This window comes from Camponotus vicinus, unplaced genomic scaffold, assembly GCF_025532165.1.
Source record: "Camponotus vicinus isolate PSW18456_S1 unplaced genomic scaffold, iyCamVici1.0 SCAF_10, whole genome shotgun sequence".
Classification (NCBI taxonomy): Eukaryota; Metazoa; Arthropoda; class Insecta; order Hymenoptera; family Formicidae; genus Camponotus; species Camponotus vicinus.
In genome coordinates, this window is record NW_028141946.1 from 10,526,307 (window position 1) to 10,550,532 (window position 24,226).

Consider the following 24,226-nt stretch of genomic DNA (forward strand, 5'->3'; position numbering starts at 1 on the left):
TTATTATTTGAGTTTAAGTACAAAAGAGCTGAAGGTAAGTACTAATTAAAGTTGTTGACTGTAGTAGATTGTTGGGCCAAATGCGAGGAGGACCGCTCTGCACGGGTTTATATAGTCGTTGGTCCTAGTTTTGCATACGGGCCCAATGGTGGAGGATGCGCTTCGATGTGGAGGGAGTTGAGCTGTGATTGGTTCCCTCCTTTGCTTCTGGATGCGCGCGCCTCGAGAGACGTGCCGCGTTGTCAATAGGTGATTGGTTTCCTCTGACGTGCTGGACACGTGTCGAATTGTGATTGGCTCCCTCTGACGTGCCGGATGCGCGCGCCTCGGAAGATGCGCGCGCCTCAGCGTGGGCGGCGCAATCACTCATTGGTTCCCTTCTCCGGGCTGGTTGCGCGCGCCGCTGGCGCAAGCGTGGGGAAGATGCGCGCGCTGCTGGGCGTTGCCGCAGGAATTGGGCGTAGTTTAATTTGTAGGTGGTGGGACTCTTTAGAATTGGAGTGGGGGTGACGGAGCAGTCAGTATAGAATCGGCTATACTGGTTACATTGTCTTTTGACATATAATTTTTATAATTATTTGACTATCAGAATTTCTTTGCAGTTCACATGCATATACTTTCTAATGTAGAATTTTAAGCTCTAACTGTAGAAATGTCAACGGAGTTTCTAGCATGCTCCGTTTAAAAGTTCATTTTTGTCTTTATGTATTATTATGGAAAATGCTTTTAAATATTGTTAAATTCTGATATAATTATTATAATTACAATTATTTTAACATATAAGAATTTACGATTACGTGGTGGAATATAGATATATGTATATATATATATATATATATAGATATATCTATATGAATATAATTGTTGTTAACAAAATCTTATTTTAGCGTGCAATAATCTATTTTATATTGCAGTGGGATATAAATTAAGAGAGTAATATTAATTAATTGCATTTCATGGCGCAATGAAGTATTGCAGCTATTTTATATATGAATATAATTAGTTCGCGGTGGAATAAAATAATATAAATTAATTGTTTTTAATAAATTATTGCAGCTATTTCACGCAGTGGAATATAAATAATATAATTTTAATTTACGGCGGAATAAAGACTATTAATTAACTATGTCAACATGTTATGCAACAATTTTTATTCTTTGATGTTACTTTTAATATTTATAACCGTTAGGTTTTTGAATTAATAAATTAATAAAAATTATTGTATATGCCCCTAATATTAATACTTAACTATAAATTCGTTTGTCTCTTAATAATAGTTAAATATTTCATCATGTTGCGCAATAATATTCGAACGGAATATTTCATAGCCTTAGAGCTTAGAATGCGACGAGCTCGGCATTTTTGAGAACTGCGATCGATCGGTGCTTCTGAGAAATGCGTTGCGTTTAGCCTTGAGCACTTTATAGCGACTTGTAATATTGCATACGTAAAATCATATTTAAAACTACTTATAAAATTAGTAATATTGAAGTTTTCATAATTATGCATATATGTATCAACTCAGCTTTTTATGCTCTTTAAATAAAAATTATTACGAGATTTATATCTATATTATTTTTTGAGTTAATAAGGAATCAAAGATTTTTGATATAGTCTATGCCTTAAAATAATGAGATATATGTATAGTCGGTGCAGAGACGTGTACAAATATATATATATATATATTTGTACATATATATATATATATATATATATATATATATATGTATATATAACTTAATAAAAGTTCTTTGAATTTTTGTTTTTAACTTTCTTTGTATCAGGATAATACAGGGCGATCCTGAAAAACGTCATGTCTTTAAAATGACGTATTCCTGACACCATTCTAAGACAATTTTTCCTTTACCAAAATTTGATTTGAAGCGTAGTTTTTGAATTATGAGCAAAAATAGTTAGTAAATCACGCGTCGGGTACAGAAGGCAGGCAGGAGCGGCGCGGCGTGCCGCGAGCGCGGGCGCAGCTGACCGCCCGACGGGTGATTATCACCGCATGAGTCGCTAACTATTTTATCTTATAACATAAAATTATGCTTTAAATAAAATTTTGGTAAAGAAGAAAATGTCTTAGAATTACGTCAGAAATACGTGTTCCTTAAAATAACGTTATTTTAATAATGAAAAGTTGTTCCGGATCGCCGGCCGTCCGACGTTGCAATCAGCTGATTGCTACACGCGATGTGTGTATGGCGGAGTGTGTGCGTAAGAGAGAGAGAAAGAGAGAGAGAGAGGGAGGGTAGGAGGGACAGACATTCGTACACACGCACGCACTTTTTTCTCGCTCTCTTTCTCTTTTTTACGCAACACTCGTACACTCTCTCATTCAGTCTCTCACTCACACTCTCTCGGTCACTCACTCACTCACTCACCTGCTTACTCACTTGCTCACTCACCTTGTAGCAGCGTAGCGAATCTTCATGCTATGTATTGTTGTTATCTGCTGCACGGTTATGATTGCTAGAGATGCGCGACACATCGAAATTTTTTCGATTATTAATCTCACACTCGATTGACACAATACAGATTACACGATAACGAGTTTACTGTTTATTCACTCACTATTGATTTATCGATATCAAAAATTACTTTCAAAGAAACGCGAATGCAAACAACACATGACTCGACGCGAAGCGACGGACCGCGGAGACTGCGCGACCACAAGAGTTATGTTGCGGGAAACGCGACACGCGACATCTAACAAACGACTTGCGCGTGGCGCGTGATTGACGCGAGATAAGACGAACGATCGGCTAAAACCTTCGCATTGCGAATGCGGTAGAAAACATGAAACGTATAATGACATACTTAAAAAATTAATTATTTATTATAAATAATAACTATTTCTAATTATAATAAATAATAATTATTTATTATAATTAGAAATAAATAGAATAATTAGAAAAAAAATTAATTATTTATTATAAATAATAACTATTTCTAATTATAATAAATAATAATTATTTATTATAATTAGAAATAGTTATTATTTATAATAAATAATTAATTTTTTAAGTATGTCATTATACGTTTCATGTTTTCTACCGCATTCGCAATGCGAAGGTTTTAGCCGATCGTTCGTCTTATCTCGCGTCAATCACGCGCCACGCGCAAGTCGTTTGTTAGATGTCGCGTGTCGCGTTTCTGGCAACATAACTCTTGTGGTCGCGCAGTCTCCGTGGTCCGTCGCTTCGCGTCGAGTCATGTGTTGTTTGCATTCGCGTTTCTTTGAAAGTAATTTTTGGTATCGATAAATCAATAGTGAGTGAATAAGCAGTAAACTCGTTATCGTGTAATCTGTATTGTGTCAATCGAGTGTGAGATTAATAATCGAAAAAATTTCGATGTGTCGCGCATCTCTAGCAATCATAACCGTGCAGCAGATAACAACAATACATAGCATGAAGATTCGCTACGCTGCTACAAGGTGAGTGAGCAAGTGAGTAAGCAGGTGAGTGAGTGAGTGAGTGACCGAGAGAGTGTGAGTGAGAGACTGAATGAGAGAGTGTATGAGTGTTGCGTAAAAGAGAGAAAGAGAGCGAGAAAAAAGTGCGTGCGTGTGTATGAATGTCTGTCCCTCCTACCCTCCCTCTCTCTCTCTCTTTCTCTCTCTCTCTTACGCACACACTCCGCCATACACACATCGCGTGTAGCAATCAGCTGATTGCAACGTCGGACGGCCGGCGATCCGGAACAACTTTTCATTATTAAAATAACGTTATTTTAAGGAACACGTATTTCTGACGTAATTCTAAGACATTTTCTTTTTTACCAAAATTTTATTTAAAGCATAATTTTATGTTATAAGATAAAATAGTTAGCGACTCATGCGGTGATAATCACCCGTCGGGCGGTCAGCTGCGCCCGCGCTCGCGGCACGCCGCGCCGCTCCTGCCTGCCTTCTGTACCCGACGCGTGATTTAGTAACTATTTTTGCTCATAATTCAAAAACTACGCTTCAAATCAAATTTTGGTAAAGGAAAAATTGTCTTAGAATGGTGTCAGGAATACGTCATTTTAAAGACATAACGTTTTTCAGGATCGCCCTGTATACCAATAAAGGAGGTATACTCTTGTATGTCGGTAAGGTTAACAACATTATTATCCTCAGTCGGTAAAGTAGGAAGTAGCTTTATCCTCAGTCGGTAAAGTAGGAAATGATATTATCTTCAGTCGGCAACGTCGGTAACTGTGTTATCATGTGTCGGTAACTTTTACTCTGTCGGTAAGGAAATTACTTTACCATCTGTTGGTAACTTTTGTGCGGGTGACTTTACCTACTGTCGGCAAAAGTAGGAAATTACTTTATCTTCCGTCGGTAAGGTAGAAAAACTGTATTGTCGGTAATTTTTATGCGGAGAATATTATATGTGGGTAAATACTTAAAATTATTTCTATCATTCTTAAGTGAGGTTATGTTATGTATAGCTATCTTTTTAATAAAGAAAGATTATTTTCGAAGACATTGACAATAGTATATCGCGCGGCGGGGTAATATTGATATACTATAAATATTAGCGATAATACATTGCGTGGTGGGATTTTATAATAAGAAATATTGGTGATAATAGATGGCGCGCGGTGGAATTTTAATTAACAATATTAATTATATTAACAATAATATGTTACGCGGTGGGATTAAGATTTATATGTTCGTCGGTGGAATTACAGTTTAAAGATTATAGAGGCAATTTTTGCGTGTTTAAATAAGAAAAATTTTGTTGCGGGATGTAACAACCGTAAGAATCGATAATAATCTCTGATACATTCCGAGCACTCTATAAGCGGTCGGTCTTGGTAACAGTCTTCACCGCAGTTTTTACATCTTTGCATTGGTACTGTTCCGTATTGGAAGGTATGAGAGTATCTCGTTAAAACTCTGTTGTAGGACTTAGGATTGTAACAGTCCGTATATACTATATAAGGGCTCTCGGAGCTCAAAACACCATGTGTCATTATAACTACACATTTTATACGTAGGCTGTTATAAATAGAGTCTTCCATGATGGGGTGTATAGAGCGCTTAAAGTTTAAAAGTGGGCACATTTTCAATTATTTTCTTTAAGCGTACACGCCTTGCATATGAGTTCTGCAAAAAGCGAAAGCGTTTAAATCGTTTATATTTTTTCCTTGTTTCCTTTCGTAAATTGCTCTCCCAAAGTAAGAATATATACATTCAAGGCATTGAAAAATGGGGCGAGTAGTTTCTAGAGTGCAGTTGCAATATTCACATGTAGGGAAGTGTATGTCTCCAAAGGTTACCCAGTGACAAACTATTAGCTCGGGTTTAGCTCTGAGTTGACGGAGTTTATAACATCCACAACACATGCGGGTTGGATTACGGGAGGTTTTGGTATACCTTCTGTAGTAGATTATATTCCTACATTCGGCTTTATGGATGTTTGGAAAGTGGGGTAGGAGATCGTGGATGGGATGATTGCAAGATGGATTATTTGATGATCACTCATTTTTAATTATTTTGCTGGAGTTCTCTTTCCCGTTCAGTTTCTAGATATCTCAGAAAGCATTTCCTACAGTTAATTATAGGGGTTATGCGTAATACTTTGCAACCACATATACAACAAGGATGTTCATGGAAATTATTATTATGGAAAAATTGGGATACGCTGTGATATTTCACGCGTTGGGGTTCGTATTCTGCTTGGGATCTACAGGAGGGGCAGAAATAATCACCTTGGCAGAGATATCCGTCGACCTCTTCGTGCACTACGTGGGATAGAGTGTCCATGAGTGCTCATGCAATTTTAACTCGAGGTTCCCTCCTCGTTAATGGAGAGAGTAGAAGAATAGGTAGCTCTAAATATCCTTGCAAGGTGGTGAGTGCAGATCGTGCAATTAGCCAGTGGCCTTATTACAGTTATGGGACGTCGACAAAAAGAGCAGATAGTTCTACTAGGGTGTGGGGCGAAAGAAATAATGTGGGAATCTACTGGTAGAAAAGATTGTAGGATGCTAGGAGTATGTAACAAGCAGTAGCAGGCACAGCAATAATGACTGTGATTGTGTAGGTTAAGATACCCGTGCAGCTTTATACATACCGCCTGAGGAAGTGGGTCAGACATTATGAATCATTTCCCACTGAAGGTTGTATAATTAGAATTTCAACAAGGTTCCTGATGCAGGTAAGACACTGATGCAGGGGTTTTATGATAGTAAGAGTTCGAAAGCAGTTAGTGCAGTGAAGTTCAATATGATGTGGTCCCAGAGAAAGGAAGTGTGCAGATACTAGAGGGAGCGGTGCCCTTAAAGATGAAGGTTGTATGTGATAATTGCAAAGTTCGCAAAGAAGAGTACTTAGAGTAGAATCGCGGTGTCCCTTGATTTCTACACAACATGCAGTGCCAGTGTAAGGCATACCTTAAGGTATGGAAAGTCGATCATATACGTTAAGTACTAGGGGGTACTTGAGTTCGTTGACTTCTGTCGAAGTACTTTCGAGGAGGCGCAATAACTCGGTGGCGGTTATAACGCACGAAATACAATTGTCTATGGGCTGTGTTTTTATCACTCCCGCATTGCAGTTGGCACAGGATTCGTCTCTGACGACGTGACTGTTGATGAATAGATGTCTTTTTATCAGTCGGTTGTTACATCCTATTCGATCGTTTATTCAACGATTCTGCAGAGCTCACAGTGCAGGGACGAACAAGGTTGTATCTCTCAATTTCTTTTTCAGGGCAACCTGCTCGGCCGGCTATACCCTGGGACGCCGAGAGATTCAGGATCTATGGAAGCTTCTTTAGAGAGGAGCTCGGGTGGACGAATAAATAAGTTGAGATATATATATATATATATATATATATATATGGTTACAAAATTTCTTCCTTCCTTATACATTAGAAATACCCATTTATATAATTAATATTCTTATAATTCGGCAATTGTGTCGAGAAACTCTTCGCTATTTAGGTAATCTAAAATTTCATTGGCTTCGAAATCAATGAAACTCTCATCAATCGGGGAAATATCAAATTCTAGTTCCCCGGGCAAGACGGGGGAATAATTTGGCGTCGAGTACCCCGAAAAATAGTCTGGGGTTCGCGGAGGACTAGGCGGCGGTGAAGTCTGGACTTGTTGATCCCTTGTCACAGGGCTTCTCCTTACTTCTGCGTTGCGCTCCCAAGCGCGGAGCAGTCCTAGCGGGATCCCGTCCGTGGGATTGTTTATCGACAATTATTGTCGATGCGTCGCTTGAGCTGTCCGAATCTGTTGTTTCTGTTATGTCCTCCTCCTCAAACTCCTCGCCAGCTGGTATCGCCGGGAGGTTGCGATTGGTGACGGGCTCAGGGTTGAACTCCGGGGGCAAGGGTGCGAAAGAGAGATCGAAGAGTGTGTCTTCGCGGTCGTTTGCGGCCCTTGTTACTCCGGCAGAAATCTCGTCCCTATCTATAAATAATTGACGGGCGACGGAGGGACGGTCTCGCAGTAATCTTTGTCTATATATTTCTCGGCGAGCTACGCCTGCGTTTCGAGAGGGAATTCGCGACGAATTATTGGATCCGGTCGTCGAGCGCTAACCATCTATTATTGAAATAATTTAAATTTTAAGATTTGTTTTATCGAAAGGATAGTTTGAAATTATTTCGCGGCATCTAATACTTACGATGGAAATTTCGAGGGGTCACCTGTCAAAAAGAACGTACCGCGTAAGTCTAAAGTTCCACGAATGATTTTAAAGAAAGTGACAGGATAGATCCTAGTCTCGGTTTAATTCATTTATTTAATGAAGGGATTATTAAATAGTTATTCTCCGTGCCATGATAGTAGAACGAGAGTAGGGATGAGGAAAAGTAGAAGGATTAATACCGTATCTGCTGGTTTAGATTTTATCAATTAATAATTTCATTCGATATATCACACTAAACCAGAGTAATTATTTTATGTTTCAGTCGGTCTTTAAAGAGCGCGTCCCGTTCTCTAACGACAAGTGTCGATGTGCAAGACGTCACGTCACAGCGGCACAGAGTCCGTAAAGGAGTTTTCTTGGAGAAAATCCTTCACGAAAACGGCAGAGAAGTAGAATAGGCTACCCGATGCACATCGATTGACGAGTCGAAGGCGACTTTTCGCTTTTGTGGTCAAAGCCAAAGACAGATTGAACACTCGATGGTCAAATAAAATCAACGTATGTGTATATTTAAGAGAAAGAAGTGTTGGATTTATTTCAGTTTGGTTTAAGGAACATCCACACATTTAATCATTTCTATTTGTTTAGCATAAATTATATAAAATAATTTTCGAAACGATGAACGATGACAGGAGGCCGCTAATTTTTTGTTTGCCTCACCAGCTCCAAGTCAAGAGGAAACCTCTATCATAGGAATAAATTCCTCAAGATAATTGCCTTTTCACTGGGCCAGGTTTTGGTTCGCCCTGCCGCTGCAGTTTCGCACTATTCACTATCAAGCGAGTCGTCTCGAAAAAGGGGATAAGTCTCATAAAAGACTTTCAATTCGAAATAAGATTTAAATAACTTGTGTGTATGGATGTGGGAATATGAATAGTTGAAGGTAAAGAATTAAAAGATATAGAAAATGACAGTCAAGTAGCATGCGACTGTGTAGATTAATTATTAATTACTAATAAGTATCAGGAAGCAAGAAAATTGAATTGGTTTAATATGTACTTACCAGTTGATGCTATGCTGCAGATGTTGGATAAAGATGACTGGTCTCCGTAGAGGGCTGTCCGCCTCGGCGATGTCCCTTCAGGAGAGTCAGAGGAGCCGGTGAATAATCGGCAGAAGACCCAAGTTGCAAGTTTGAATGCACTTTATTTAAGTAAACTCTCGATACAATATTTGACGGCTCTAAGACGCTTGGTAAGTCAGTTTTTTTTTTTTACTATTGACAGGGGAAAATGCATTACGCACAGGGTTACGCCCGGGGTAATGCTCCGGCGCATTGGGGGGTAGTGTTGGACTCCCCGACCCTTGGAGGAGAGCTAGTCCCTCCTCCAAGGAGTGCAATGTCGGGTATACCAACTAAAAACCCCTGTAACGCAGCCGCCTTTGCTGCTTTCGCCGCTCTATTGCCCCTGGGTACCCGCCGTAGCATTACCCCGGGGGCGAACCTGGCCCGGGCCACTTAAGGTCCCCTCTCCGCGGGGTGCCGGTTCACCCCGTTCTCCACTCGGGAGTGAGCGGAGGAGGCGATTCAACGGGTTTTGAATCGTCCCCTCCGGTCTCTCCTCTTCTTCGGCGCAGGAGGGGGGGAAAAAGTGGAGGCGTCTCCTCCTTCTCCCCCGTATCCCTTCTAATTTCCATCCCCCGTTGGAGGGAGACCGCTCAGAGACCGTCCTCTTCAGCGAGGACTTGGTCGAGCGGTCACCCCCACCGTCGGTGGAGCCCTTTTCCGGGGCGCAGGAGGAGGGACCCTCGTCCGCTTCCGGACGGGTCCCCCTCTCCTCCCCCGCGGGCCCTGCTGGGGCGGGGTTTCGGGGGGTTTTGCCCTTCGCGGGCCCCCCTTACACCCCTCGCCGAGGACGGCCGGGGTCGCAACCCCTCCTTGGGATCGCGCACCCCCCCGAGTCCTCTCCTTCTCTCTGGCCTTCGCGGCCAGACGTCGCCGGGCGACTCGCTCGCTCGTCACGCAGGCGGCCGCACCCAGCGAATGCCCGGCAGGGAGGCCAAAGTCCGCACACAGCGGACATTTCGGCACCCCCGCCGAGCAACGCTGCGACTGATGGGAGCGGTCGCCGCACCTATGGCAGCGACCGCTCCGGTCGGGCCCCTTGCAGCCTGCCGCCCCGTGCCCTACCTCAAGGCAATGATAGCACCGCATCCGGCGGGCCGGCAGCGGCTTAGCCGTCACCGTGGCCCACCCGATGCGGAGCCTCTCCTCTTCTAACACCTTGTTGGTCACCGCCACGGGGCAACGCAACCACACGTAGCCCAACCGATTTGGGAGAAATCTAATTTCTCCCACGATCAGGTCCTCCGCGCAGCAGCCCGTCAACCATGTGACGGCACCAATCACCTCCTCCCGGGTGATCGAGTCATCCAGCCCCTGAAGGCGCAACTCTGCGAGTTTCAGGGGCCGGCGGACCCGAACACCCGGCACCTTTTCCACAACTTGCCGCATCTTCGCGGCAAGTTCATCCGCCAGGCGATGGCCCTCCCCTCCAGACAGCTGGATGAGAGTGCCACCCGCCTAGGCCCTCTTCAGGGAGACTGTAGACTCCGTCCACCCAGGAGCTCCATCGCGCACGGCCGCAACGCCTTTAAGGCCTCCGCCATGGTGGTCGCCGCCTTCGGGGCGACGGACACAAGGACCGCCGCCGTCTTCGGCCACGGACCACCCTGGCGGGGGCCTTGGCCTTCTTCTTTTGAGGGGAGGGCCTCCTTACCAGGTTTCCCCCCAGCGCCCCGTTGTTTAGGGCCCTTCTTCTTCTTCCTCTTCCTCCTCTTTCCGCCCCCAACCGCGGGGGCGGAAGGAGGAGGAACCTCCTTCTCTGAGGCCTTAGCCTCCCTCTCCTTCCTCTTTCGAGCCCTACGCCCGACCATCTCACTCCACTTCTCCCCCCCGGTCTCGGGGGGGCGTCGTGAAGAGACGGAGGGCTGGTCCTGGGCCTCCCTCTGGGGGCTCAGTCTCTCAAGGACCCGCCCCACGATTCTCTCGACCAAGTCGAAAGACGGAGCGGGGTCCGTCGTGAGACCCCCAGTGACGGAGGTTCTCCTCTCCGGAGGATTCGCCCTCACGGGCGAGTCCTCCTCCTCCATCCGCTCCTCCTCAATCTCCGCCACAAAGGACGGAGTCCGATGGGGAGGAGGTGGGGCCCTATCCGCCCCGGATGCCCTCAGGGTCTCCCTGGCTTTGAGGACCCTCCTTCTCCAAACGCCTAACCTCCTCCTGCGATTCCTCGAACAGGCCCTTCGCGGCCAGAAGCTCGCGTCGAAGCCGGTCGAGGGCCCCCGCCTCCCCACCACCCACCACAGTTGTTGTGGCGTGGGTGAAGAGGAGTTTGGAGACAGCCAAAGCCCGCCGCGAAGCAGCCCGGAGTCTATCCTTGTAGGTCCCTATAACCCTCAAGGAGCCCGACCGCTCCGCGACGAACTCGACCTCCTCCATCTCCTCAATAATGACACTGATGAGGGAGTCCACGGTGTGATCCGTATACTCCCTCACAAAGTCATCAGCGGAGGGGATCCTACCCGCGGCCGTTCCGAAGGACGCCCCGAAACGTCCCGCGGGGAGATCCCTCTCCACCGCCACCTCTTCGTAGAGCCTCTTGAGGATCCCAACCCACTCGCCGGTGGTGGGGGGGCGCCCACGCCCCCTCTTCTTAACGCAACCCAGCGCCCGGTTCGTATCCGACGACATGCTGGAGAACGGCGCCATATCGGCACCGCTCCCCGACACATCGTCGGACGAACTGTCCCCCGTGAGGTCCATGCTCTCCATGGGCCTCGTCTTCTTCGAAGACAGCGGACCGGGACGCTTAAAAACAGCATCCCCGGCCGCTGCCCTCGACGTCGATGGACCCGGGGTGGAAGGAGCTGGACCAGCCCGCGTCTCGGCGTCCGACTCCGGGTTCTTCCGCTCGGAGTCGCCAGACCCCCGCCTGTCAGCGGAGAGGGCCTTAGCAAGGCCCTTGGCCATAAGGGAGATAGCCAATTGTCCCCCAGTGCTCTCCCGAGACCCTGGGGGTAGCCCGACGCTGGATGACGACTGGGGAGGAGTCGGGACAGTACTCCCCGCACCCGCCGGGCCCTGGGGGTCCGAAACCCCTGGGCCGGTACGTCTCTTTTCTTTGTGGTCCATAGTCCATAAATCAAAGGATTTGGTTTTCTGTTGGGGTTTTCCTTCCCTTAGGACATGCCGTCCAGAGGCTAACGGGCTGTCCAGACCGGGTTTTTTATCGAGGTTTTCCTTCCTCTATTCGCGCTCTTAGACCCCTCCGAATTGGGAGGGGAGCTCTCCCACCACGACAAGGTGGCGCGACGTCGGGAGAGTTGGGAAGTCAGTTGCTTCCTTTCTTCTAGAGAGCTGGTGGTCAAATGCACGGAAGACTGAGCTGCCCTCCCTGAGGTACCCTCTGGTCCCTACTCCGTGCCGGGCGTCTGCAGTGATAGGAGAATGCGCGCGCTCCCTGGCGTAGGCGGCTCGGCCGCTATTAGTTGCTATAGCTGCCCTTCTTCTTCGAGCGCATCGTGACGTAGTGGGCGTGCCCTCGTGTGGAGATAGTGGGGGCGACGGAGCTGTCAGTCGCATTCGTGCTTCAAGCTTATTAATTTATTTTACAAAGGTAAAATTTTATAATAGTTTTTAGCTACCAGAGTTCTTGCTGCATATATTTTCCAATGCAGAATCCTAAGCTCTCTTAATATGATAGAAATGTGAACGGTCTTTCTAGCATGCTCCGTTCAAAAGTAACATTTAATGGTTGTAATTTTTATACTGTCTAATATTAGAACCTTTAAAATTGTTTAAATAGGCTCTGGTATCATTAACTATTATAATTACAATGGTTTTATATTATAATATATTCGCTTCATATATATATATGTGTGTGGATATATAGATGTATATGTGTAATACATATGGGCGTGTAGTGTTAATTAATATTGAAAATTTAATTGTGAAGAGTAATATAATTACTTAACTAATAATTTTATTCATTTTAGTTCTTGGGATGTAGAATGTGGCTGTCGCGCCAGGCAGTCGCGCCCGGCTTTTATCTTATCGCCGCATGAGCTCATGGCTCGGAGTTTCGCTTGTCTCTTGGTGAGTGAATTTATTCTTATAACGCTTTATAAGACGACTTAATAATTTCGCTTGTAACAATTTTTATTCCTATAGCTTTTTGCTATTAGCTTTATGATGTAGGATATATATATATATATATATATATATATATATATGTAGATATTACTTGATTTTAAATCTTTAAAGAATGCATAAATGTAGCTTGTTAATTTTTAACTATGTTGTTAAATTTATTTAATAATTAGTTAATAGTTGATATGTGTTAATAATTTCCTTCTGAAGAAATAAGAGGTTGGTTGAAAATTATTACTGTTAAGTTCTAAAATATTCATGCTTATTTGACATATGTATATATCCTTTTAACAATTTATAATTTTACAATTATTACGCTCGCAATAAGAAGTGCTCTCTATAATATTCGTATAGAATAATATTCAAGCGGAATATTCTTTAGCCTTGAAGATTGAAATGCAGGCTCGAGCGCTTCTGAGAAATGCAACTGCTCGGGCGCTTCTCGGAAACGATAAGGAAAATAGCGCGTCGCATTTAGCCTTGAGCGCTTATAAGAAGACTTAAGGGGGGAAGACCCTCCAGACAACAGGTTTTTCAATAATTTTTTACAAAAAACTGAGAGTATTTATTACATTGAATGAAATTACATATTGACATTGATGTTCAAATGTATACACACAAATTTTTTTATAAGAAAAAAAAACAAAATGGCGGCGCTACAGCTGCTCAAACTTGGCTCCTTCAATTTGCGCTGTGGAATGCCCAGCCCCTTGTAGTCAACTGAAATCAACCAATCAAAAGTTTTTCATTAAAATAAGTTATTTCGCTTTGTATGTACCTATTTTTAACGAAAAAAAAAAAAATGAAAATTTGAACACAAAAAGAAAAAAATTAAATTGTTAAAAACAATATTTTTAGTAATAATTATTGCTAAAAATATTGTTTTTAACAATTTGTTTATAAAAAAAAAAGTGTAATTTTTTTCTTTTTGTGTTCAAATTTTCATTTTTTTTTTTCGTTAAAAATAGGTACATACAAAGCGAAATAACTTATTTTAATGAAAAACTTTTGATTGGTTGATTTCAGTTGACTACAAGGGGTTGGGCATTCCACAGCGCAAATTGAAGGAGCCAAGTTTGAGCAGCTGTAGCGCCGCCATTTTGTTTTCTTTTCTTATAAAAAAATTTGTGTGTATACATTTGAACATCAATGTCAATATGTAATTTCATTCAATGTAATAAATACTCTCAGTTTTTTGTAAAAAATTATTGAAAAACCTGTTGCCTGGAGGGTCTTCCCCCCTTAATATTGTTACGTCCCTGCTTCGTGTTCCGGTGCCGCGTCGTACGTCCGCTCGTTGCGGCAAAAGAGAAGATCGTCTCCGGGATATTGTGGATTCAGATGTCAAACGGAGTCCGGAGACAGCTGTCAAGCAAGACGGTCGCGTTCCCGCTTACGAACGATAATTGTGTCACCGTACCGTTGTATAATTAATCTGTTGCTCGCGTTCGTTCCTATTAAAGTTCCTTGTTATCCCTGAAAGTGTCTATTTATTTCGCGCGTCTCGTGAGCGGCCGATTTCCTTTACGCGCGTCTTCGATATTAATCGAAGTCCTCGCCGCGGGCGTAACAATATGTTGCGTGTATAAAATCATATGCTTATTAGCGTTATTAAATTTTATAATTTAGACTCCTTTCTATTATTGAATTTTTATTTATTGCTAGTCGCTCATATTTTTGCAATTGGCATTTCACTTTGAATTTTAGTTTTGGGTTTTTACCTTTAATTTTAATATGTATATATATGTTCGTACTTATAATATACATAAAGATATTCCTTGAGATTTGCGACTTACAATTTTAACAGAGCGTGATGCAAAATGTATTTTATTAATGACCATATGTACTAATGGTTAAAGCAAAAAGTCGGTCTGAATTTATGTCATGCCTTAGTCTTACAAGAATATGATTTTAGAGTCTCTTTTGTCTGAAGGCTAACGCATGAACGTCGCATACATTAGGGGAGATAAGATTGTTGGCGCGTTCCAACAGATAACATAGCGCGCTGGCTTAACCTTGAGCGCTTAGACTGACTTATTAATTCACGCGTATAAAATCACGTACTTATTTTATTTGCATTATTAATTTTTATGCATACGTATATTGTTCTGAATTTGGCATTAGTTATTATGGACTTTTATACTGTGATTTTGTTAGTAATTAATTTATTAAAATTTCTCTTTACTTTATTTAGGTTATTACAGTACATATATATATATAAGAATAATTGAGAGGACATAAGCTAATGGATATTTCATGGACAATATGCAGGCCTAAAGCATATGAGAGTATGCTTCATTCAAATGGACTTGAGGCTGCTGCATAAAGCATCTATAATACTACGCATGGAAGTTCATTTGGTACGTTCGTTGATTTTTATATTTAATTGTATACTGCATTTAACATTAATTTTGCATATATGTATATGTACCTTTCATTACTTTAATATATTGTGCCTCGAAACTTTTACTAATGAATATTCTTTTATTCACGGCATAGCGCATCCGTCGGATGATGCAAGCGTTGACGCATACCGGACGTAGCGGAGATAACGGAGCGAGCGAAGGTTAACCTTGGACGCTTATAAGAAGACTTATAATTCTGCATGCAGTAAAGAGTTATGTATAAGATTTTATTCATATTATTTTACCAGAGGTCTCTATAAAAATTAATATTCATAAGTATTAATGCTTTAATTAATTTAATGCATTTCATTTAACTTTTGGTCTTCTTATATTTTATATGTATATGTATGTAGACGTTTATGAAATATTAATTTTTACGAATCTTCTCAATGATTTTAACATTTATTAATATTCTATATTAATAATTTCTTTACATGAATTAGCTTCTAAAATATTGTTAGCATTTTGTGGTAGGTTATACTTCTATAGGACCAAATATTATATAATTATTATTTTTCAGCTTTCAAGATCCGAAATTACTGCAGCTATTCATGGCAAGCTGACCATATTATTATGAAGAGAATACATGCAGGGGTGTCAAAAGAACGGTGGTGTGAAACTTGATGGCTGATCGATAGAAATGATGCCACGCACGTCCCACGGTCAATCTCCTGCTTCACCTTCGAGTGGTGACACTGTTAATCCTCATGGAAGATCGGGTAAACAACCCCGGTGGGAAATAAGGAAACAGAGAAGCAAGGTGATCTGGTCCTCCAAGAGGGGGAGCGCTAGGATAATCACCCGGAAAACCTATGATTACGAAAGCACGGAAAATGCCTCGGACAGGAAGGATTTCAGGTTTACGACCCGGCAAGCGAAACAGGAACAGTGATTTGGGACTTTATACTTGGAACGTCAGGTCACTCTACAGGAACGGGGCCCTGCGTCAACTAACCGACATTCTGACAAAGTACAAGGCCGACATAACAGCAATACAGGAAATGAGATGGACTAACAGCGGTATCCTGCACAAAAACAATTTTGACATCTATTATAGCTGCGATAAGAAAGTCCATGCCTTGGGAGTGGGCTTCGTAGTCGGTCGGAGGCTAAAACAACAAATCATAGATTGGAGACCAGTGAGCCAAAGAATATGCGTAATACGTATTAAGAGCAAATTCCATAACATCAGCCTTATTAACGCACACGCACCGACAGAAGAAAAAGACGAAGATGAGAAGGATGCGTTCTATGATGCGCTAGACAGAGCCCACGACAAATGCCCACGGAACGACATAAAAATAATAGCTGGAGACCTGAATGCAAAAATAGGGCGTGAGGAATTCCATCAACGCCAGACAGAGAAACATAGCCTGCATGCCAAAAGTAACGAAAACGGTCTCAGAGCCATCAACTTTGCGGCAAGCAAAAATATGGTGGTGGGCAGTACCATGTTTCCAAGAAAAGACATTCACAAATACACGTGGGTTTCGCCTGATCAAGAAACTCACAACCAAATCGACCACGTATTGATTGATACACGACACGTATCAAATTTGATACAGGTAAGAACCATGAGAGGTGCGAACATGGACTCCGATCACCACCTAATCAAGGCAGTGGTAAGAGCACGCATCTCAACCGCAAAAATTCTACAGGATAGAAGAGAGGAAAAAATAAACGCCTTAAAAAACGAGGAAGTAGCTCACAACTTCTCAGAGCATGTCAAACAGCTCCTGGAGACAACCGAAAATCAAGATAGAGACCAAACTACCAAATAGAAATGGAACACTTGTGCGGAAGTTTTAAAAACAGCCGCAATAAACGCACTAGGAACCCAAGGAAATAATAATAAGATAAAAGACTGGTTTGACGAAGAATGTAGGGAAATGACACAAAAGAAAAACCAGATTTATCTGAAAATGCAACAAGGCAGGAAAACTCGGGCACTAGTGGAAAAATATAAAGAGCTGAGAAGAGATGAAAAGCGTGTCCACAAGGCGAAGAAGAAAGAATATAACAATAAAATATTCGAAGAACTGGAAACCCTACGTAATCAGTGCGAGATCAGAAAATTCTACCAGAGAGTCAACAATGGAAGAAAGGAATTCAAACCGAGAACGAAGATGATCAGAAATGGCGAAGGTAAAATAGTGAGCGACAAGAAAGGAATTCTACAAAGATGGAGAGAGCACTTTATGGCTGCTTTCCTTTTAGGAGACACAAGCGACACTTTTAACACAAATCGACACACCTCGCTTTCCATTTAGAATTTTATTCATACTCAATCGACACTCTTCGACTCTGCTTGAGAGGAGAGTTACAGTGTGTTTTTTGACTAGTGATGTCAGGTTAGCATGCGCACACAAGCGTAAACACGTATATGTGATATGTGCTGTACAATACGCTCTGTGCGAACAATCTCATTTCGAAAAATAATTATATTATTTAAATTGTTTGCGTGCAATAAAAAATTACAATGGTAAATATTTATGTACTTTATAATCGTAATTAAATAATGATCTATATTTTACATTAATAAGATTTTACATTATTAAGATTTATAACTTTCATTAATACATTTACAACTTAGATTTTGAGGTTAATTTTTTTTATTTAACTTGATTGTGGGATTTCAATTCTTACACTTGTGCTACTTGTGAGGGCATTTTCATTGATATGGAGGCACTAAATAATCATAAGTGCGAGCCATGCGAGCCATGCGAGCCATTGAAGAAGATTGGAAAAGACGAATGTAAGCATATTCTCAAAGTCTTTCACAGCAACAGTTTCAAATCTTTAGAATTAATCAATGTTTTTAAATTTCCATAAATAATTGAAATTATAGTTTTCTAAATTAATATCGAGATATGCATTGATTTATTGTGCATGTAATTATGTATTACAGCGTTCTATTGGAATCGTATGCCACGTTAGGCTTATTGGCTGCATATAATGCTATGCAACCAGATAAAGAAAATGTTAAAAAACAAAGAAACTTTTGGCACAATCTTGCAAAAGAGTTACATAAAGTAGGATATAATGTAATAATTGCTTTTTATGTACATATGAATTTGAAATCCTTGAATGGTATAAAACATAACTAATAAATAAAATAATTATATTATATTTATATTTATGAATTTATATATTTATGAATTTTAGGTGACTGCTGATCAGACCAGATGGAAATTTAATGCTCTCTTAAAGAAATATAAAGAATGTGTCGATAATAATTCCAAATCGGGAAGAAGTCCAATGACATTTGCTTATTTTGACGAAATGCAAGATATGTTTAGCCATCGGAAAAATATTAATTGCAATCACGTAATTGGTACTTCATTTATTGGAAATAAAAGACAATCATCTTCATTAGAACCTGAACAGCAAATATCATCGGTAAGAAAGCAAGTGTCTTCATTTACATCTGAATTTTTACCAACGAAAATTTCAAATATAAAATGTCAACAGGAATTGTTCAATATGGCATCATCTTCTAACACACCATGTTCTGAAACATCACGTACTGAAACATCACGTTCTGAAACACCGCGTTTAGAAACACCATCTTCTGGAACATGTTCTGAAACTTTATCTTCTGGAAAAAGAAAAAAAAGTCGAGCTGGATCTGCAATAAATATTACCAACACAAAATTGGAATTAGAAAAGCAATGGTTGGAACATCTAAAAGTATTAGATGAAAAAAGCAAGAAAGAAGATGAAAAATTGAAGAAAATAGATCAGAAATTACAATTAAAAGAAAAACAGTTATTATGGAAAGAAATGATAGTAAATCGGAAAATGCAAAAGAAAGAAGAGAGACATAGAGAACGAATGAGATTTGAAAATGAAAAATGTCAATTATTGAAACAATTAATAGAATCAAAAGACTCTTTTTCGGTTAATGATATGCTGTCATTTAAAAAGTAAGAAATTTTTTAAGTATAGTAAACTGTATTCTTAAAAACGTTTTTATCGTTATAAGTTGAGAATATAGGCCAATATATTTATAGTTTAAGTTTTTCAAACAGATTCTTTTATTTTTGTTATAAAATTTATGTCTTTATATTTTATTACGAAGTTCATACAATAATTTTCACAAAGTTCCTATATGCCAAAGTTTTTAGTTTTATTATTAAATAATAGTTTTAATATTATTTTTATTATTAAAAATTTTATGTTGTTACTAAAATAAGGCTATAAAAGTTTTCAAAGTAATCTCACTTTAACTATAAGAACTATTAGTTTATTATTTAATATAATATAATAAGTTTTTTGTTTCATTATGTCATTACATAGTACATAATGTATTTGCATAAATTTATACAAGTTTCTCAAAAGATTTTTTTTCTATTTTAAGCAAATGTATTGAGTAGTTGTATATTTGTGATAAAGGTTTAAAAAATAAATAAAGTACATATAAAAATAATTTTATTTCTAAAAGTACAAATACACAGGGTTATAAGATTTAAGAATATGATGTAATTATTTGTTTACTGCGGAAACATTTCATAAAATAAACTTGATCTTCGATCGTTATTATTTGCGTGTCCGTGATTTTCTCTTTCATCTATGACACCTACAACGTTCGCACCATTATCTTCGTCATATAAATCCATACCATCATCAAGACCATCGATGCATATATTGTGTAAAATACAACATGCTATAACTATTTGAACTATAAATTGAATATCTTGATATTCGTTGAAAAATTTTAAACGTCGAAAGCGTCCTTTTAATATACCAAAACTCTTTTCTACTGCCATGCGCGTAGACGAATGTATAAAATTAAATTCAATTTGTTGTGCTGTGAGTTGACCATTATTTTTAAATGGTGGTACTAACCAAGATAGAGATGGATACGCAGAGTCACCTAATATAAACGTTCTATTTGGGAATATTCTATCCTTATTATTTTCTGATTCCCAATAAAGACTTGACCGCCGTAAAACTCTGGCATCATGGAGTGATCCAGGTTCACCACAATAAATATTTGTGAATCGCATATTAGACATAACAACTGCTTGTAATATTATCGAGTAACTTTTTTTTCTATTACAATAATCAGCAGCGTTTTCTTTTGGCTGTAGAATGGTGATATGCGAGCCATCTATCATCATTGCTCCTATGCAATTTGGAATTCCTTTCTTATTTTGAAAGCCATGAGCAACTGCAATTAATGATTCTCCTTCTGGCCATTTGATTACATCATCTAATTTGGTTTGAATCCAAGTAATCACTCGTCGAATCACTCGAAATATTGATGATATGGTTACGTTAAATCTATCCGACAAAGTACGATATGGCTCAGTGTTGCTTAGAAACCATAATGTGATTAGTAAACTCCATTCTGCAGTTATTTTTGGTCGACCAAATGAATGCGATGGCAGAATTCCACTTTCTGCAAGTTCATCTATAAATTCAAGTATAAAAAGAATAAAGGAAGTTTATATAAAATAAATAAAAGTAAGTAATAACAGTAGTGAGAAATAACTATTTGATATTCAGGATTATACACTATTACAGCATATTTCATAAATATCAAAGGCGAATAAGCTTTATTCTATAAACTATATCTCTATATGAGCTCTAACAAATGTTAAATAACTATAATATAAATTAATCATAAAATTGTATTTTTATTTTTATTTTAGGATGTGCCATTTATTAATCCGTACTCTACAACTAACTGTGAAATTACTATAACAGATCATTAATATTTTAAAAATAACATTTTTTGATAATAAAAACATGAAAAAAATGTAGTAATATAATAAATAATTTCCATATATACCGATTAATGTCATAACAATATGACGATGTAATCTGAGATGTTCTTTGAATTCTGCATTTGTCCAGCTATGTACAACTTCTATGTAATTTTCCACTCGATGTCTTTTACAACCAACTTGCAATATTTGTAGGATTGGAAACATGTCATGTTCATATTCATTGTCATCTATTGAAATTTCATCTTCGATACTGCTGCTGCTACTACTACTACTACTACTACTGCTGCTGCTGCTACTGCTACTGTTATTTTCCACCAAAAGATCAAGTAGTGGATTCATCTGAAGAAATTATATAATAAAAATATATTAATATAAATAGAGAGAAATATAAATAGAAGTTAATATAATAGAAATTATAGAAATAATAAAAATTAATAAAAATACATTAATATACAGTATTACACATAAAAATATGTGTATACATATAAAAATATATATATTCTCAATTTGTTTACTCTTTCTAGTTTGCGTATAAATACTGAATTATTATAAATTTTCCTTAGAATTATTTTTTATATTTGGAAAAGCAATTAACATGACAATAAAACTTTGTTTTTATGATATATTTTAACTTTATGATACATTTAATTAAAAATATTTATCTACAGTATAATATATTATAATACATACATTTATAAAATTTTAAAACACGTTTTTACGATAAATCTGATGCATGTTTGATGTGATAAATCTAAGGTTAGGTATTAGTTCGTGCACATACGGCACATACTGTACATAACGCGTTCCATTTATCTGTGACAAACTGTGTTCGAGTGTGTTAACTTGTGTCGATGTGTGTCTCCTAAAAGGAAAGCAGCCTATAAAGTCCCTAAGCGACACAAACAACAACAGTGCCAAACAGAACAACAATGAACAAGAACAAATGAACATACAGAATACAACACCGGACGACCCACCAACAAAAAGAGAAGTGGAAAAAGCAATAAAAAAATTAAAAAATAACAAGAGTCCCGGAGAAGACACTATTCAGGCTGAACTAATTAAAGCAGCGAGATGGACCACACCCTGGATCCATGAAACTATAGTAGACATATGGAACCAGGAGGAGTTGCCAGAAGAAATGGGAGTCAGTGTGATATGTCCTCTGCACAAAAAAGGAGATCAGCTAGAGTGCAAGAATTATAGAGGCATAGCACTCCTCAACACTATATACAAAATACTTTCCAATGTATTGCTAGAGAGAATACGCCCCTATGCAGAAAAATGCATAGGGACGTACCAGGCTGGATTCCGATCAGGAAGATCGACGATCGACCAAATATTTACACTGCGGCAGATACTGGAAAAGACAAGAGAATACAATATGGACACTTATCACCTATTCGTTGACTTCAGATCTGCATATGATAGTATAATAAGAACCAAACTGTATCAAGCGATGAACGAACTCCAGATTCCGCCAAAAGTCATTAGGATGGTAAAAGCAACAATGGCAAAAACAACATGCAGGGTAAAAATCCAGAACGAAGTATCAGAAGTCTTTGAGACAACTAGGGGGGTGAGACAAGGTGACGGACTGGCATGCCTCCTGTTTAACTTGGCCTTAGAAAAGGCGGTAAGAGACTCAGGAGCCCACAGGGAGAACACAATCCTCTACAGGTCAAGTCAGCTCCTAGCATTTGCAGATGATATGGATATTATAGCGAGATCGATCGACGAACTTAAACAAGTATTCTGCAAAATTGAGAATGCCGCTAGAAGTATGGGCCTCGAAATAAATGAGGAAAAGACAAAAATGCTCATTTCATCGACCTCCAGGACAAAAGCAATCAGAATGAACACAGTAACAATAGGAAAATATAATTTTGAGGTAGTCAACGCCTTCAAATATCTTGGTACGATCATAGACAACGAGAATAATATCAGCTCAGAAATAAATCAGAGAATTATAATGGCATCCAGATGTTCCCATGGACTCAACACTCATCTAAGAAGCCCACTCATCAGCAGAAAAACCAAAATCCAAATCTACAGAACGCTGATCAAACCAGTTCTCACTTATGCATGCGAGACATGGACATTGAGCAAAAAGAATGAAAACATCCTTAGTACATTTGAAAGAAAAATACTTCGACGAATCTTTGGAGGAATCAATATAAATGGAATGTGGAGGAGAAGATTCAACGAACTGTATGAATTATATAATTCCCCCGACATCATATCCCACATAAGGATCCAGAGACTCAAGTGGGCCGGACACGTGCAAAGAGCCGGAGACTACCCCCCGAGACAGATCATGCACGGCAGGATGTATAGGGTTAGACGGCGGGGCAAACCGAGACTGAGATGGTTGGACGATGTTGATCGCGACGCGGCCACAATCGGGGCTAAGAATTGGAGGACCGAGTCTTTGAACAGGAAAACTTGGAGGCATAAGCTGGAGCAGGCACTGGCCCACAAAGGGCTGTCTCGCCAATGATGATGATGAATACATGCAGGATCATAAGATTGTCTATTAACAAGATTCAAGTATGTATTACCTTTATGAATATTCTACCTTATAACATTTTCAATAATTTCCCTTTTACATTGCTATTATATTTTTCAGGTGTCGCTATATCAAGGTTTCGAGTAGATGATTCAATGCCGGTTCTAACGCAGGGATCTCAGGGGGGGTGAGGGGGTTCTCCGGGGCGAGGGGGTATGATGTCACGCGGGACGGAGGAGATTTCGGAGGTGGCGCGCGTTGGATGTTTTATCGCAATGATAAGCAATATTATATTACATACGTGGTTGATAAACGATATAAACAGAATTGCATATACCGATGTCCGGTTTATAAACAATATGAACAGTAGCATTTCTTTGAAAGACAACGCGTGCGAGGAGAACGCGTGCGAGAGAGAGGGAACGATAGCGCGAGATGATCGCGTACGAGAGAGAGAAAAAAGGTAAAGACTTATAACTAGCGCAAAGGATGGAAATATGTGCGAAGAAATTACATCATGATTTAGTAAACTTGAAACTCTTTATTCTTCTTTTTATACATATTTTTCTTACGTACTATGTGGACTAAAAACTAAAGCTGCCAGCTCGCAATCGACGAGTTGATGCTTGTTTAAAGCGTCACTCGCGCGTATTACATTCGATACTTCTTTCGAATCCGTTACAGTGGACGTGATATTGGAGAATTGCGTAAATTTGACATCGACTGTCTCGATAATTTTATCCAATCGAGCAAAAGTTACAT

The 24,226-nt window shown here is 39.8% G+C and overlaps 2 protein-coding genes across 2 annotated transcripts; both read left to right on the plus strand.

The window, feature by feature from the left end:
* The first annotated feature begins 16,053 nt into the window (after window positions 1-16,053).
* On the plus strand, window positions 16,054-17,001 carry LOC145960885 (protein CFDP2-like). The gene has a single exon (XM_083080584.1). It carries the CDS (start codon window positions 16,054-16,056, stop codon window positions 16,999-17,001), a length of 948 nt encoding a protein of 315 aa, XP_082936710.1.
* A 108-nt stretch (window positions 17,002-17,109) lies between these two features.
* Window positions 17,110-19,150, plus strand: LOC145960886 (uncharacterized). The gene is made up of 4 exons (XM_083080586.1): window positions 17,110-17,365; window positions 18,158-18,252; window positions 18,386-18,619; window positions 18,692-19,150. The coding sequence occupies exons 1-4, from the start codon at window positions 17,110-17,112 to the stop codon at window positions 19,148-19,150; spliced, it is 1,044 nt and encodes a 347-aa protein (XP_082936712.1).
* The last annotated feature ends 5,076 nt before the right edge of the window (window positions 19,151-24,226 follow it).